Source organism: Pleurodeles waltl, chromosome 4_1 (assembly GCF_031143425.1).
Source record: "Pleurodeles waltl isolate 20211129_DDA chromosome 4_1, aPleWal1.hap1.20221129, whole genome shotgun sequence".
NCBI lineage: Eukaryota > Metazoa > Chordata > Amphibia > Caudata > Salamandridae > Pleurodeles > Pleurodeles waltl.
Window position 1 is genome coordinate 569,034,628 of NC_090442.1, and position 15,940 is coordinate 569,050,567.

The 15,940-nt window shown below is 47.9% G+C and overlaps 1 protein-coding gene across 1 annotated transcript in view; it reads right to left on the bottom strand.

Moving 5' to 3' along the window:
- The window catches only part of SAMTOR (S-adenosylmethionine sensor upstream of mTORC1), a 40,599-nt gene extending 36,899 nt beyond the window's left edge, over positions 1-3,700 (bottom strand). The window contains exon 1 of the mRNA XM_069228956.1: positions 3,454-3,700. Within this exon, the coding sequence (XP_069085057.1) occupies positions 3,454-3,619 (166 nt within the window). The 5' untranslated portion in view covers positions 3,620-3,700. The remainder of the gene's footprint in view (positions 1-3,453) is intronic.
- Between the last annotated feature and the right edge of the window lie 12,240 nt (positions 3,701-15,940).

Sequence of the window (15,940 nt, forward strand, 5' to 3'; positions counted from 1 at the left end):
CCTGATGTGGACTGAACGTTACAGCTCCAACCTGGTGAAAAACAGAATGCACCATGTCAGCTAACACTTTGCAGTAATCAAGTATCATGTCACCTGTGATGTTCACAAGTGCATTTGCAGGGGAAGCAGGCAGTCTCACTGAATGACCCATAAGGATTTCATGTGGCGATAATACTATTCTCCTGTCAGGAGAATTTCCAAGACTCTCAGAACCAATGGTAATGCTTCTAGCCATTTCAGTGAAGTAGATGCAAAAAATGTGGCCAATCAAGACTTTAGAGTACCATGTACCTGCTGCCTTATTCCCGAAGCCTCGGGTGATAGCTACAGTGTAATCTTTGCTCCACTCGAAGAGTAGCACACAGCATTTTAAGGACCTCATTACTGAAATGAGTCCCTCGGTCTGATTCCAGAGAAACCGGATATCTGATGCTTGCTACGGGTTACCAAAACAGCAGTTTAGCTACAGCGAGACGGTCATTTCTCTGTGTTGATTCGGCTTTCACCCATTGAGAGAAAATGCACAGGCATAGGGAACTTAAAGAAACCAATCAGGTGTATACCAATGTCATCATGTCAAAAAGAGAATTATGAGCACTTACCATTGGTTAGAAGGGGTTATGTGTTGTTTTCTATAACCAGCAAAACAGAGTTCAGCAAAGAGGCAAGACATATCCTGGGGGCACCCTGCAGACAGGGCATATTTTCCAACACAGTCCCTCCAGCCAAAGCTAAATCGATACCCAGTGGACCAAGGAATACAATTAGTTAGCTGGATCATACACAGAAATGCTGCTACTGGCATTTCAGGTCTCAGGAACTCTGCCCTTGTGACCTGTGTTTTGAGATAAATAAAACAAAATTGGACAGGATAGGGGTATCCTGACCCTTGTAGAGGGCTCCCAGAGGTACCTCACCCTGTGGGCCAATATAGCAAAAAGCAAAACAAATGTGACACAGGTCCAACATAACTAAGTGACCTCCTCCTCCTCCCCTTCCTTGTGATACCACAGGAAGAGAAGCCTGGCTGGTCTTGTTGTACCACAGGTTGCAATATAGATGCAGTACCCCAGAAGTACCAAAGTAGCACAAAAAATAGGAAAAATATGGGTTGGGTCAATGGGCAGTTGGCCACCCGCAGTGAGTTGGCCATGCATGGAGGGGGGTTGGTCATCCACGAGGGAGTGGGTGCAGAGCGGCTAGCCAGGACCTGCAGTCAACCCCACACTGAGCAGAGCCTAAAGCTATGCTCAGTCAGGGAGTTGGGTGAATATGATAAAAACCCATGGAAAATAATTCATGGCATGTTAAAAGACATCACTTATGGCATCACTGCTTACATCATCCAACTGAAATATTTGTATGTTATAAGATTTTCATACTGAAAGGTATTCAGTAAGGTGCACTTAGTCCCAATTCTATGTCAGGATCAGAAGCGAGGATTAGGCGTTATACTTTCTTCACTTTCTTCATAATAAAATTGAAACTTTCTGTTACGGTAGCTAGGAAATTTTTCATTCTCCACAACATCTATAGTGCTAATGGCTGTATCATTTTGCAAAAAGGGGAACAAACAGAACAGGAAACAGATCTGTGAAAACGACCTAATTGGATATTGGGGTGTGTAACAAATATACTTGCTCTGTAGACATTAATGACATATGCACCTTATTATTAAACAATATAGTTCAAAAACCACAGTCTGGTTATTTACCTTAATTAAATGTGTCTGTTAAGTACCTTTCTGACATCAAATTGTAAGTCAACTTATTGTCAGTATATTTTATGGACAACCCCCATAGTGTGTAAAAATACCTTACACACATTGGTGAATTAAGCAAAATGATGTGCACCATTTTAACAATGTTCACATTCATACGGAGGTTTGAACCATATGAGAGACACTCATACTTTATACAGCAATGCGTCTCAGAATCTGAAAATATATATCTGCACTTTATACATCTCCAGTTTTAAGAGGAATTTCTTATAGCACTACATGACCATTTTTTTACATCAGCAGACAGGAGAATAATGTAAGGAAAACCGTTGGTTTTTCCCATATATTTATTTTACATAAAAGGCCTCCAAATTAAGTTACAACTTATTTGAAAGATGTAGCTGAAACTCACAATAGATGATCTCAGTCCCTATCTTGCTTTAATGGAGTACTGCTTGCACTTAAATCTTCACAAGTATCTATAGTGGGCATCATGTAACTTTTTGCACACTGAATGAGACTTGTTTCCAGTACTACATGGTTTCTATCTGCAGCAGAGTAGTTTGAATGGTGTCATCAAAGATGTAATCCATGATGTCATTTAACATGCCATGAGTGTAGTGAGGTCATAAGCAGTGCATGGTGGGGACACGTTATAATTAGGTCAGTAAAGTATAACTGGTGCATCTCAGTATTTTGGGGGGTTTAAATGTTAATTTTTATATTATTTCGAAACTTAACTACAACTTCAGTTTAACCTTTGGCTTTTACGTATTTTTTTACTATTAAGGCAAAACCAAGAACTATTTAATTACTCTTTGCCTATTTAATAATTGAAACACTTCTACTATACAATCGTATGCAATAAAAATGTGGCATACGCCCAAAAATCCTAACTTTATCGATATTAAAACATCTGACGTGGCACACTAATAGGATGACTCCAAAGAGAAATTATGGTGTGCCCTCGAAAGATCTTGACTTGCAAAAATCCCCAGAACACTGAAAAAGGTGACTATCATAAAAAAATAATGTACACATCATGAAAAAACGGCTGCTTTGACATTGCAAACCCATATATGTTTGGTTTAGATATTAATAATATGTTGTACGTGAGTGCAGGCCCACATATTATGTACGTTATAACTCAGTTATCTCAGCTTTCAGTATAAAAACCTGCCTTTTCTCTTTAAAATGTGTAACAGGATACTTCCTCCACACACCATAGCGCTTGGCCTCCGGTGATTACATCTCCCTACACCGGCTAGGGTTGTGACACCACTTCTGCCACACACCATAGCGACTGGCCTCCGGTAATTACATCTCCCTACACCCCCCTTCCCACCTAACACCCACAAAGAAACACACTAGTTATTTTAGGACTCTGAGAAAAAGTGCCGTAGCTTTAAATTGTGAAGAAACCCATGGTGTCAGATTGTGAAGTGTTCCAAGAGTCAACTGGGCTGGCCTGCGGTGACATAATCTGAGTGACTACAATACAATTAAGCTACTTTCCCTACTACTGGTTGATGTCTGCCTTCTCTTCACATCGCTTACTGCCTCTAACTCAGGCATCCACGACCCTTAGAAACATTATCTCCTAATCATCCTATCTCTCACCCCCTTTATGCTCACTTCTTCCAGACCCACCCACTCCCCTGCGTTAATTCCTAATCACAAGCAACCCCTTCTGATCACAGTCACACCTCCATTTTATAGCCCCGCCTCCTCACCTTCGCGGTACTTCTTGCGCAGACGGCGGTGGACACTCTTTACTACCCCGGATAGCTTCTCCTGCTCCAGCTTTCGTTGTCTATGAGGTTGACCATCTGTCCACACAGCCGGAGGCCCTGGGGCACTAGGGCCTCTGGCGGCTTGGGGTTGTGTGGCCCGCTCCATGGCTCAGGGGGGCTGAGACCACTCCTCCTCCTCCTCCACAGAACGGCGCCGCGGTTGCCGACAGGTATTACGTCACTGGTCCAGACAGCGCCCATAGGCTGAGACACTAGAAAGCCAGGCGGAAACGGAAACGGTATGAGCCAATAGAACATATAGAGGAATTATGTTTCCAAGGCGGATTTGGTCTCTGTCAATTGTCGTATGTCTAATGTTTACTGGTAGTCGTCCTAGTCCCAGGCATAAGCGTCCAGGGGAGGTGTTTGACGGACAAAATATGACGGTGAGAGCTCTTAATCCCACAATGCTGAAATCCGGAATTATTGTTTCTGTAGCCTTGGCAACAGCTGCCCCGCTCTTCTAAAATGCTCAGCTGCCCTGTCCACAAATCATCAGAAATGATATTCCAGCTGCACCTGCTGCAGCCTTTTTGTGAAAAAAGCCCGCCGCTGAAATACAACTGGCTTTCAGGAAACGTCCAAAGCGTCGACCACCTAGAACGAGAAGAATAAGGCGTTGGTGCAACTGAAATAAACATTGCCAGCCGTTAAGCACATGCATACCACATTCAGGCAAAGCATACCTCCACAAACCACACGTTTTATCTACATCTAAAACAAGATTGTGAAGATGTCACTCTCTACCTAAAACCAATTGTGTTCGTTTTATTGGCCAGGTGCGATATTGAAAATTGAAAAAATGCATTTTTGGAAACCGCATATTCAGCAGGAGTCCGGAGTGGGGGAATGTGGTAGACTGAAGACTTTATAATGGTCAGAGTCCCTGACAGTGTCAGTAAATGTATTAGGTGCGTAGGTCTGTGGTCACCTGTATGAATAATCGTAAAATAACCTATAGGTTTAATGTTTATTCTGTCTTGTGGCTATGAAACTGCCTGCGTCGTAATACGGGGTTCGGACCACCGCCATGGCAGTCACTAACTATACTGCCAAACTGGTAATCAGGTCCTACGTTTTAAATAAAAAAGGTTGATAAGACCTTGTATAACTAACTAAATAAATAATGTTTTATTTGTTTTATATGTATTTTTATCATTTTTAATTTTTTATATTTTTAATAAGAAACAGTTTTCTTTCAAAGATGACTGAAATAATGAAGTTGACAGCAAGTAAAGAAGAACATCTTTATTCCACCTTCATGCTGTCCTCAAGTGAGGAGAAATCCAATGCATTCCAAACTAGTAGGGTGGGCTACTCCAAGTTAAGGGAGGGTAGCAGGAATATGCCAATATACAGGAGATAACAGCATTATATATATATATAGTGAATGGAAATAACTATAAGCATTAAATATTTCCGACTACAACACATCTCCTTACCATAAAAGTGATCAGTTCATTACAAAGTGTTTATCCACTACTGGATTGAATGTATTTCCATTATTAGAAACTATCTCTTTGTTTCTGTTGGCGTACTCAGATTTTATATAATCACCTTTTTGGTTACACTTGTTCATTACTTCATGGTATTCAGAAATGCAATCCATACTCCATGCTTGGCTGTTTTCAACATTAACACAATTGTGTTTGAGCTGAACAATATGGATTGGCTTGTAATACTGCCACCGGCCAATTTACCATATTTTTTTTTAATCAGAATTAATTCACCCACCATTGTTTTTTAGCCCTAAGTTTAGGGTCATTCAATGTTTTGCATTTTTCCTGATGGTTTCTTATTTTCCTCATGCAGTGTTAATTATCTGTGTGTAGTCTTTTCCCCACCACCAACCCCACTTGGGTTTAATTTCATGCACGGATGCCTGCCAGTGCTAAAAAGGAGGAATTGCATGTAACAAGATTAGGTGCTGTGTGAAAGGACCATAACGGATCTTGTAACAATCTTTCTATTGACTGTCCATTAGTACATGCTAGCTGTATACTTTCTTTTAACATACGGTTGTCTTTCTCGACTAAACCATTGGCCTTCAGACAATATAAGGCTGTTCTTTCATGTTTTATTGACAAATTTTGTAATGATTCCTTCATTTTTAGTTAAGTAAACTGTAGTACCCCATTGTCAGTGACTAAGGTTGAGGATATACCTTCAGTACAGAAGTTGCATCTTAAAAAATCAAAGAGGTCTTTAGTTGTAGTTTGATATACCATCTTTGAAGAGATCCGGTGAGCGTTATAATCGGTTAATACAAAAATAAATATCCTGTGCACATTTAAGTTGTTGATTGGATGAATGATAGCTAGGCCAAGTTTATCTCACCGTTAATTAGGAACTATCACAGGGGATCAGAGAGTTCTGCAGGTGGCTCTGACATTATTGCTGTTAGAGCACATATAACAATCTTTCATTACTTGTTCTACTAAAGCATCCATCCTAGTGAACCAATATGTCCTTTGTATTTTATTAGTGAAACTCCTACCAAGATGGCCATCCTGTGCTAGGTTTATTATTTTGCTGCTCAAATCTCCAGGTGCAATAATCTTGTTACAAAACACCCAGCTCTTGTTTATATTTAGTTCACGCCTGACTTCCAAGTATTCTCTTAGGTCTTTGTCAAGTTCACTGCACTTCGATGGTCAACCCAATATGATATGTTCTCCAATGCGTTTTAGAACTGAGTCCCTTTCCGTAGAAGTTTTCAATTTTTTGTCTGACAATGGGGCCTCTTTGATTTCCAGGATGGAAATAATTAAGCTTTCCTCCATCTCTGTTTTTCCTAAAGGTGATCTAGATGGATAATCTGCTGCTAAAATTGGCTTCACCGGAAACATGTTCTATTTTATAACAACATCCTCTTTGTCCCAGTACCGATTTAACAACGCAGGGAATTTGGCATTAAACATCAAAGTTAGGGGTTTGTGATCTTTGTTTGGTAAAAACTAGGCCCCATGGGAATAATTTGAAATGCTTAACAGCCCAATAGCATGTCAGTGCATCTCTCTCAATTACTTAGTAATTATATTTAGCTTTAGATAATCATCTAGAAGCAAATGATCTGATGTTTTCTCTCCTATTTACAAATTGTGAAAGCGTGAAGTTATTGCTGGCTTCAGTGGTAAGAACTGTTTTTCTTTTTGGGTCAAAGCACCTTAAAGAAAGTGATGACACAACAGAATCCATTAATTACTCTAACATTTACCTTTGACTTTCGTTCCATTCGAAATGAGTACCCTTTTTCAGTATTTCACGTAAATCTAAGCTGATGGTGTAGCAATTCTTGATGCACTTTGGCATATAGTCAACTCACCACAGGAATGATTTAAGTTCCTCTTTGTTTCTGTGATGGGGAACTTTTAGCACTGCATCAACCAAATTCATTTTCAGCTTGAACCCCTCTTTGGAAATAGTGTGTCCGGGATAATCAACTGAGCTGACACCAAGTTGGGATTTGACTTATTTTCGTAGTAAGGCCAGCATCAGCTAATCTCTTGAAAACATCTCTGTGTATGCTCATGTTCCTGCACAGTCTTACCAAAAATAACAATGTCATCTTGGAAACCTAAAGAGTTTACGACACATTTTAAAATATGCTGCATACTTTTCTGAAACACTGCTGCAGTGAAGCCAACTCAAAAGGCATCCTACAAAACATAAAAGCTCCCATAACCATTATGAAGGCTGTGAGATCTCTGTATTCCATATGAAACTCCACTTAATGATACACCATAGAAAGGTCTATGCCACTAAGCTTGCTTCACCCATAGGGCTTAACATTCCGTTGATATGGGGCAAATGGAGTCTTTCTATCCATTTGTTATCTTAACAGTACATAGATTGACACATAAACATAAGCCATCTCAGTTGGTTTTAGTGGCTAACACTAAAGATGCTAGCCATTCCTAGCACTCTATAGGCTGTATTATCCCCATTTCTGTTAACCTAAATAGTTCACGTTCTAAAGGTTATTTCATCAAATGAGGAATGGGGCGAGGGTATGTACAACTGGTTTGACTCTATCTTTAGTTTGATCTGTTGAAAATTATGTAAAAGACCTAACTTGTCTGAAATAAAATCAAAGAATTCTTTGCAAATAGTATTTTTTTCTTCCACAGTCCAGATGACTAAAAAAACTTGTTTTTTACTGTTATGGTTTAAGGTACTGCCTACTTCCTTTTGGTGCTACCATCTCAATACATTTCATTTATTGGTGACAATATATATGTCCCAGAATAGAGCTCCTTTGAATGTAATACAAACATTAGCCAATCCTTCAAAGAGAGTGGGGTCTTTGTTATAACCACTAGGGATGATATGAGGTGCCTGTAACTGTATGTTTTCAAAACTTTGAATTCACCTAAAATCTTGAACATTTGGCAAAGTGTACACCAAGCATGAAGCAGGAATCTACAAACATAGAAACAGCTGTACCCTCCAAATAAACACAGAATTTAGGGTAATTAGTCCTACTACAGTTAACAGTGTAATTAAAGTGGAAATTCAGTGTTCATTTTTCTGAGGCATCCTTTTCAACAGCATTTATGTGTTTTGCTTGACTTTCCTGCATATCCTAGTGAAATACCCTTTCTTTTTGGATTTCCTACCTGGGGAACTATGGGCCTGACACTGTATACTGTTTTTAAGGTGATTACTACCACCACATCTGTAACACATTAACCCTGATGATTCCTAAGGGACTCTGGGGGTTATTCCAACCCTGGCGGTCGGTGTTAAAGCGGCGGCCAACCCGCAAACAGGCAGGCGGCCAAAAAAATGGAATTCCGACCCTGGCGGGAACCGCCAACACAGCCCGCCACTTTAACACTCCGACCGCCACGGCGGTACAGACAAGCAGCGCGGCGGTCACCGCCAACAGACAGGCGGCAGACAATGTACCGCCCACCCTATCACAACTCACCAATCTGCCACCTTTTCCGGGGCGGGAGCCCCGCCGATAAAAACACGGCGGAAACAGACTACGAACGGGAAAACGCTCACCTCTACACACTCCACGAGGAATCTGGACAGCATGGAACCAGAACTACACATCCTACCAGCTATTGTCTACCTGCTCCTCTACCAGGAGCACGCACCCCGGCGCAGAAGACAACGGTGAGTACTGCACCTACGACACACAGGAGGGGGGAGGAGAAAAGATTACGGGCACACACATATGCGACCCCCCCCCCCCCCAACTACCTACACACCAATGCAGAGCAACAACTCAGAGTGACACCCCCAACCCCCCCGGAAGAATGCAAAGACAAAATAATAAGTAATTGTAATACAAATATATTGGAAGGCAAAGTAAATAAATAAGACGAACATCCCATAACTATATACACATATGTATATTGTCCCGTCAGAATTGGCTTTCTGTCATTGTACGTGGGCCAATGGTCCTCAACACATGGGCAAAGCCCACACATGAGTCCCGAATCCATTGGAGAGAACACTGCAGGGGCATCAGATAGGAAAACTACAGGCACCTCAGGGGGAAGGGGGGCCACCTCAGCCACATGAGTCCACGATGCCAGATCCAGGAGGGGCCTCCACGGCCAATGTTCAATCCTGGGGAGTGCAAAGCCACAGTCTCTCAAGTCTCTACAGTGGGTGGCTTGCCCACTGTGCCATCCTGGGGAGTGCAAAGCCACAGTCTCTCAAGTCTCTACAGTGGGTGGCTTGCCCACTGTGCCATCCTGGGGAGTGCAAAGCCACAGTCTCTCAAGTCTCTACAGTGGGTGGTTTGCCCACTGTTCAATCCTGGGGAGTGCAAAGCCACAGTCTCAAGGCTCTACAGTGGGTGGCTTGCCCACTGTGCCATCCTGGGGAGTGCAAAGCCACAGTCTCACAAGTGGATGACAGACTCCAGCGGTACTGGAGGACTCTTGGTGCCCAGAGTGTATCGTGCAGCCCTGTCCGACACTGATACGGGCCTGCCCCTTCTGCCAATGTGTCAGCGGTGCTTGAGATGAAGGGCCCAGCGGAGCGGTGCTTGAGATGAAGGGCCAAGCGGAGCAGTGCAGAGACGGCGGGGCCCAGCGGAGCGGTGCTTGAGATGAATGGCCAAGCGGAGCTGTGCAGAGACAGCGGTGCCCAGCAGAGCGGTGCTTGAGATGAAGGGCCCAGCGGAGCGGTGCTTGAGATGAAGGGCCCAGCGGAGCGGTGCAGAGACGGCGGGGCCCAGCGGAGCGGTGCTTGAGATGAAGGGCCAAGCGGAGCGGTGCAGAGACGGCGGGGCCCAGCGGAGCGGTGCTTGAGATGAAGGGCCAAGCGGAGCGGTGCAGAGACGGCGGTGCCCAGCGGAGCGGTGCTTGACACGGCGGTGCCCTGTTCAGCGGTGCCTGTCTTGAAGGGCCCTGTTCAGCGGTGCTTGACACGGCGGTGCCCTGTTCAGCGGTGCCTGTCTTGAAGGGCCCTGTTCAGCGGTTCTTGACACGGTGGTGCCCTGTTCAGCGGTGCCTGTCTTGAAGGGCCCTGTTCAGCAGTGCTTGACACGGCGGTGCCCTGTTCAGCGGTGCCTGTCTTGAAGGGCCCTGTTCAGCGGTGCCTGTCTTGAAGGGCCCTGTTCAGCGGTTCTTGACACGGCGGTGCCCTGTTCAGCGGTGCCTGTCTTGAAGGGCCCTGTTCAGCGGTGCTTGACACGGCGGTGCCCTGTTCAGCGGTGCCTGTCTTGAAGGGCCCTGTTCAGCGGTTCTTGACACGGCGGTGCCCTATTCAGCGGTGCCTGTCTTGAAGGGCCCTGTTCAGCGGTGCTTGACACGGCGGTGCCCTGTTCAGCGGTGCCTGTCTTGAAGGGCCCTATTCAGCGGTGCCTGTCTTGAAGGGCCCTGTTCAGCGGTGCTTGACACGGCGGTGCACTGTTCAGCGGTGCTTCACATGTGTCTCCAGGGCACCAGATCCGGCCAATAGATGGTGTTCACTCGCCATCCGACTTCTCGCTTGCTGGGCCCTCCTGTGCTGGTGGCCCGTGCCCGTGGGTGTCCTCCTTCACCCCCGGAATGGGTCTGGTGGGGCCCTCCTGGGCAGCTCGCCTGCTGCCGGACTTGTCGGCCGTGCTGCCCTTGCCATCCTTGCCTGATCCTCTGTGGCCCTTGCCTCCCTTTGGAGATGTGCCAGGTGGCACCCCACTCCCTGACGGTGCCAGGGTGGTGCCTGTGGAGGCTGCCGTCTCTGTTTTCTCGCGCCGGCCCTTGGCTTTTTTTGTTTTTTTCCCAGAGGTGGGCTGGCTGTCCCTTTGCTGCTGGCCGATGTGGCTGCCCTCGAAGGTGGGGGACTCCAATATCCCTGGACTATGGTCCTTGTAGGTCCAGGTGTTGTGGTGGCTGAGGTGCAGATTGGACTTTTACGAGATGGAGGGGGTGGGTCAGGTGATGGAAAGAGGTTAATTTTGGAGAGGAAAAACTTTTTAGGAGCAGTGGGAAGGGTAGGTGCAGTGGGTATGGGAGTGGAGGAAGAGGATGTGGTTGTAGGTGAGTCAAGTGTGGTGTCTATGGGTGCAGGTGCTTGTGACGGAGGCTGCCGTGAGGTGGATGGCTCTTGGGTGGGTGGCTGCCTGCGTTTGTGTGGTTTGGAAGAGGGGGTGACAGACACACTGGGAGAGGACACAGGGGACGTGTAAATGGCAGTGGGGGTGGTGACTGCACATGTGCGGAGTGTTCTGGTGGGTGTGCTGGTGATGGTCGTAGTGGCTGATGAAGTGGTGCATGCAAGTGTGAGTTGGGACGTCACAGGGAGGGAGGAGGGAGACGACGAGGAGGAGGGGGACACAGAGGAGGCAGTGGCTGTTGGCATGTCTGCATGTGGATGTTGCTTGTGTGAATGCTTCTGTGATGTGTGGTGCTTATGTTTGGATGAGCTGACCTTGGGTGTTGAGGTGTGTGCAGGCTGGTCTGTAGGTGTGTCTGGGATAGGCAGAGGAACAGGGGAGTGGGACTGGGTGGAGGGAGTTGGAGGAGGGAGGCAGGAGACCGGGACAATGGCTGCCGTCAGTGCTGAGGCCAGAGCGGTGAACGATCGCTGATGGGTAGCCTGACCCGAATGAATGCCCTCCAGGTATGCATTGCTCCGATGCACCTCCCTTTCCACCCCCTGGATGGCATTCAAAAGGGTAGACTGCCCAACAATGAGTGTCCGGAGGAGGTCGATGACCTCCTCACTGAGGGCAGCAGGGGTAACTGGGGCAGGGCCTTAGGTGCCTGGGGCGAAGGAGATGGCCGCCTTGGTGTGCGAGCAGGCACGGGGCGAACGCTGAGGGGCTGCTGGGAGGGCGGAGCTGGTGCGCTGGGTGGCAGCTGTACCTGTTGTTGCGGTGGGCACAGATGTTGCCGCCACCACAAGGGAGCTCCCTTCCGAGGACGTGTCGGTGTCGCTGATGTCTCCACGTGTCCCCGTTGTGGAGCCCCCCTCGCCCTCCGTCTCACTGGTCAAATCAGAGTCCGTTGCATGGCCCTCCGGGGCCATGTGAGATGCAGCTCCCTCGTGCTCCAATGCCACTTCTCCTCCGCCAGATGATGCTAATGCACACATGAACAGGAAGAGCAGACAAAAAAAGGGGGGGGGAGAATAAAGACATGTTGAGTGCATCCATTGGCAACACAGTTGGCGGAGAGGGCAGACACAGAAGCCCCCTGCACTACGCCGCGCACTTAAGGTACACTACTCAATCAGTGGGACATGGCCTACAAGTCTATGGACGACAACCTGTACCTGTGGGTTGCTTGACTCTGTGCTCCATGTTGTCCTTCCTAGGCACCGTCCGCTGGGACTTGCGAGGAGATGGAGGAATGTTCCCGTGTACAGACCGCTGGTGGACCTGTCGACAATGGAAGAAAGACATGTCATACTGACATACAGACTTGACCGAGCCTCTATACAGGAACTGTGTGCCCAGCTGGAGCCAGACCTGATGTCCCCCATTCGCCAACCCACAGAGATTCCCCCTCTGGTGCAGGTGCTGTCAGTACTCCATTTTTTGGCAAGTGGATCATTCCAAACAACAGTGGCCATATCATCAGGGATGTCTCAGCCTATGTTTTCTAAGGTTTTGTCCAGAGTGTTGTCTGCCCTGATGAAATACATGCGGAGCTACATTGTTTTCCCTGAGGTGGGCGATTTGGCTACAGTGAAGGGTGATTTCTATGCCCTTGGACATATCCCCAACATCATAGGTGCCATTGATGGGACACATGTGGCTTTGGTTCCCCCCAGTGAAAGTGAGCAGGTGTACAGGAACCGAAAAAGTTATTATTCGATGAATGTCCAGATGGTCTGTTTGGCTGACCAGTACATCTCCCATGTAAATGCCAAGTTCCCTGGGTCAGTGCATGACGCGTACATCATGCGAAATAGCAGCATCCCTTATGTGATGGAACAGCTACAGAGACACCGTGTGTGGCTAATTGGTGACTCTGGTTACCCCAACCTGTCGTGGCTACTGACCCTAGTGAGGAATCCCCGGACCAGGGCAGAGGAACGGTACAATGAGGCCCATGGGCGGACTAGGAGGGTGATCGAGCGGACCTTCGGCCTCCTGAAGGCCAGGTTTAGGTGCCTGCATATGACAGGTGGATCCCTAATGTACTCACCAAAGAAGGTGTGCCATATCATCGTGGCCTGCTGTATGCTTCACAACCTGGCTTTGCGACGCCAGGTGCCTTTTCTGCAGGAGGATGGTCCAGATGGTGGTGTTGTAGCAGCTGTGGAGCCTGTGGCGAGTGAAGAGGAGGAAGAGGACGGGGACGACACAGACAACAGGGACATAGTGATACAACAGTATTTTCAGTAGCACACAGGTACGAATCAACCCCGCCATTTTACATTTACTTAAAGTCTCCTGCCTCTCTACTGTCTGTGTTTCCCCCCAGTTCCTGTTAACTGAGTTGTGACTTTCCCTTCCGTTTTCAGAGCTGTGGGCCCCACTGCGTGACCTCTGCTTTGTTTGCCCATGGACTACAGCTGTGTGACAGTGGTATGTTGTCATCACAATGTAACTGAACATTTTGGTACCGTTATGTCTACTACATTTGTTCAAAATACAAGCAGACTCCAGATTTTTTAAGTGCAATAAGTGATTTTATTTAAGTGCTAAATTTAGGGACATGATTGAAAAACGGTGATGGGTGATGGTGGAGTAATGTCCATGGCAGAGTCCAGTTTTCAGTCTCACAGGTGCATTGTCCATATGCCTGTGGAAGGATGGAGCAGGGGCAGTTTAAGTTTGGACAGGGTGACAATGTGGGACAGTGGGATGACATCAGGGGGTATCCTTTGCTGGCGGGGGTCTTGGCATCCTACTCTGTCTTCTTCTGAGATCTCCGGTACCGCTTGCGGGGTGGTTCTTCTTCTGCAGGAGGTGGGGTTCTGGTGGCCTGTCGTTGTGTGGGGGCCTCCTGTCCACTAGCGCCGGCGGAGGTGGTAGCCTGGTCTGGGTCCATGCTAGTGACAGGGGCCCTTTGTGGTGCCACATGGTCCCGCAATGTGGTGACTATCTGGTTAAGAGCCACGATGATGGTCCCCATTGCGGAACTAATGTTTCTCAGTTCCTCTCTGAACCCCATGTACTGTTCCTCCTGCAGTACCTGGATCTCCTGGAACCTGCCCAGTACCGTAGCCATCGTCTCCTGGGAGCGGTGGTATGCTCCCATGATGGAGGAGAGGGCCTCTTGGAGAGTCGGTTCCCTGGGCCTGTCCCCCCCCTGTCGCACAGCAGCCCTCCCAGTTCCCCTGTTTCCCTGGGCCTCTGTCCCCTGGACCGTGTGCCCACTACCACTGCCCCAAGGTCCCTGTTGTTGTTGGGGTGGTGGGTCAACCTGGGTGCCTTGTAGTGGTGGACACACTGCTGATTGACGTGTCCTGGAGACAGAGGCATGGGCCTGCTGGGTGGGAGCTGTGCTGGTGTTCCCAGAGGGGGTTAGGTCTGCTGTAGCCTGTGGGTGTCTGTGGGGAACCGACTGTCCCGAGGTCCCCGATGGGCCGGGCTGGTCATCTTGGTCCAGGGAGACAGAGCTGCTGTCATCACTGGGGGCCTCTTCTGGGGGTGGGATGGACATTTCTGGACCCTCCTGGGCGGTGTGGTGGCGTTCGGGTCCTGCAGGGGTATAAGAGTATGGTTATTGCTTCTCTGTGTGCCATTTCATGTGATGGGTGGGTGGCAGTGTACCCCAGTGCTGGCATTCCCTTGTGGGGGCTTTTGTGACGGTGGCTTGTGGGGGAGATTGGTATGTGCAGTGGGCATGCTTTGGTGATGGGTGTCCGTGCTTTGGGGACGCATGCAGGGCTAGGTTTTGGGATGGGTTGGTTGTGATGGTGAGCCATTTGCAAGGAGTTGGTGTGATGGGGGTGGGGGTGAGGGTGGGGGTATGATTTGGCATGCAGGTGGGGTGGGGGGAATGAAGTAGTGAAGATTTGACTTACCAGAGTCCATTCCTCCGCCTACTCCTGCGAGGCCCTCAGGATGCAGGATGTGCAAGACTTCCTCCTCCCATGCTGTGAATTCTGGGGGAGTAGGTGGGGGTCCGCCACCAGTCTTCTGCACCGCGATGTTGTGCCTTGATACCATGGAACACACCTTCCCCCGTAGGTCGTTCCACCGCTTCCTGATGTCGTCCCGATTTCGTGGATGCTGTCCCACATCGTTGACCCTGTCCACTATTCTTTGCCATAGCTCCATCTTCCTGGCAATGGTGGTGTGCTGCACCTGTGTCCCGAAGAGCTGGGGCTCTACCCGAACTATTTCCTCCACCATGACCCTGAGTTCTGCGTCAGAGAACCTGGGGTGTCTTTGGGGTGCCATGGGGTGGTGTGGATGAGGTGAGGGGTGGTGTATGTGTTGTAGAGTGTGGTGAGTGTGGTGGTGTATGGTGTTTTGTGCATGGATATTGTGTGGGTGATGTGATTTGCCTCTGTGTGATGTTCTACTCTATTCTGTGCTGTCTCTCTCTGTCCTTCAGTCGCAATTGTGGTCGTAAGGGTTTGTGGGTGATGTGGGTGTGTGTTTTATATTGTATTGGGTGTGTGGGAGTGGTGTGTGTATGTGTCTCAGGTGTGTGTATTTTGAATTGTCCAATGTGGCTGTGTTTTGTAAAGCTGTGTGTATTTTGAGCGCGGCGGTGTGTACCGCCAATGGAATACCGCGGTTGAAGGACCGCTGCAGGGATTTGTGGGTCGGAATGGCATGGGCGTATTTCTGTTGGTGTGACGGTGGAGGTTTGGTCATCGCCAGTTTTTCGCTGGCCGTTGGTGTGGCGGACTTTTGTTGATGTCGGGTTTTTAGCGGTTTGCCAGTTGCGGGTCAGAATGACCGTGGCAGTTTACCGCAACCGCGGCGGTGTTATGGCAGTCTTCTGACCGGCGATAAGCGCCTTTTACCGCTGAGGTCAGAATGACCCCCTCTGTTCCTATTTTAGGTGGT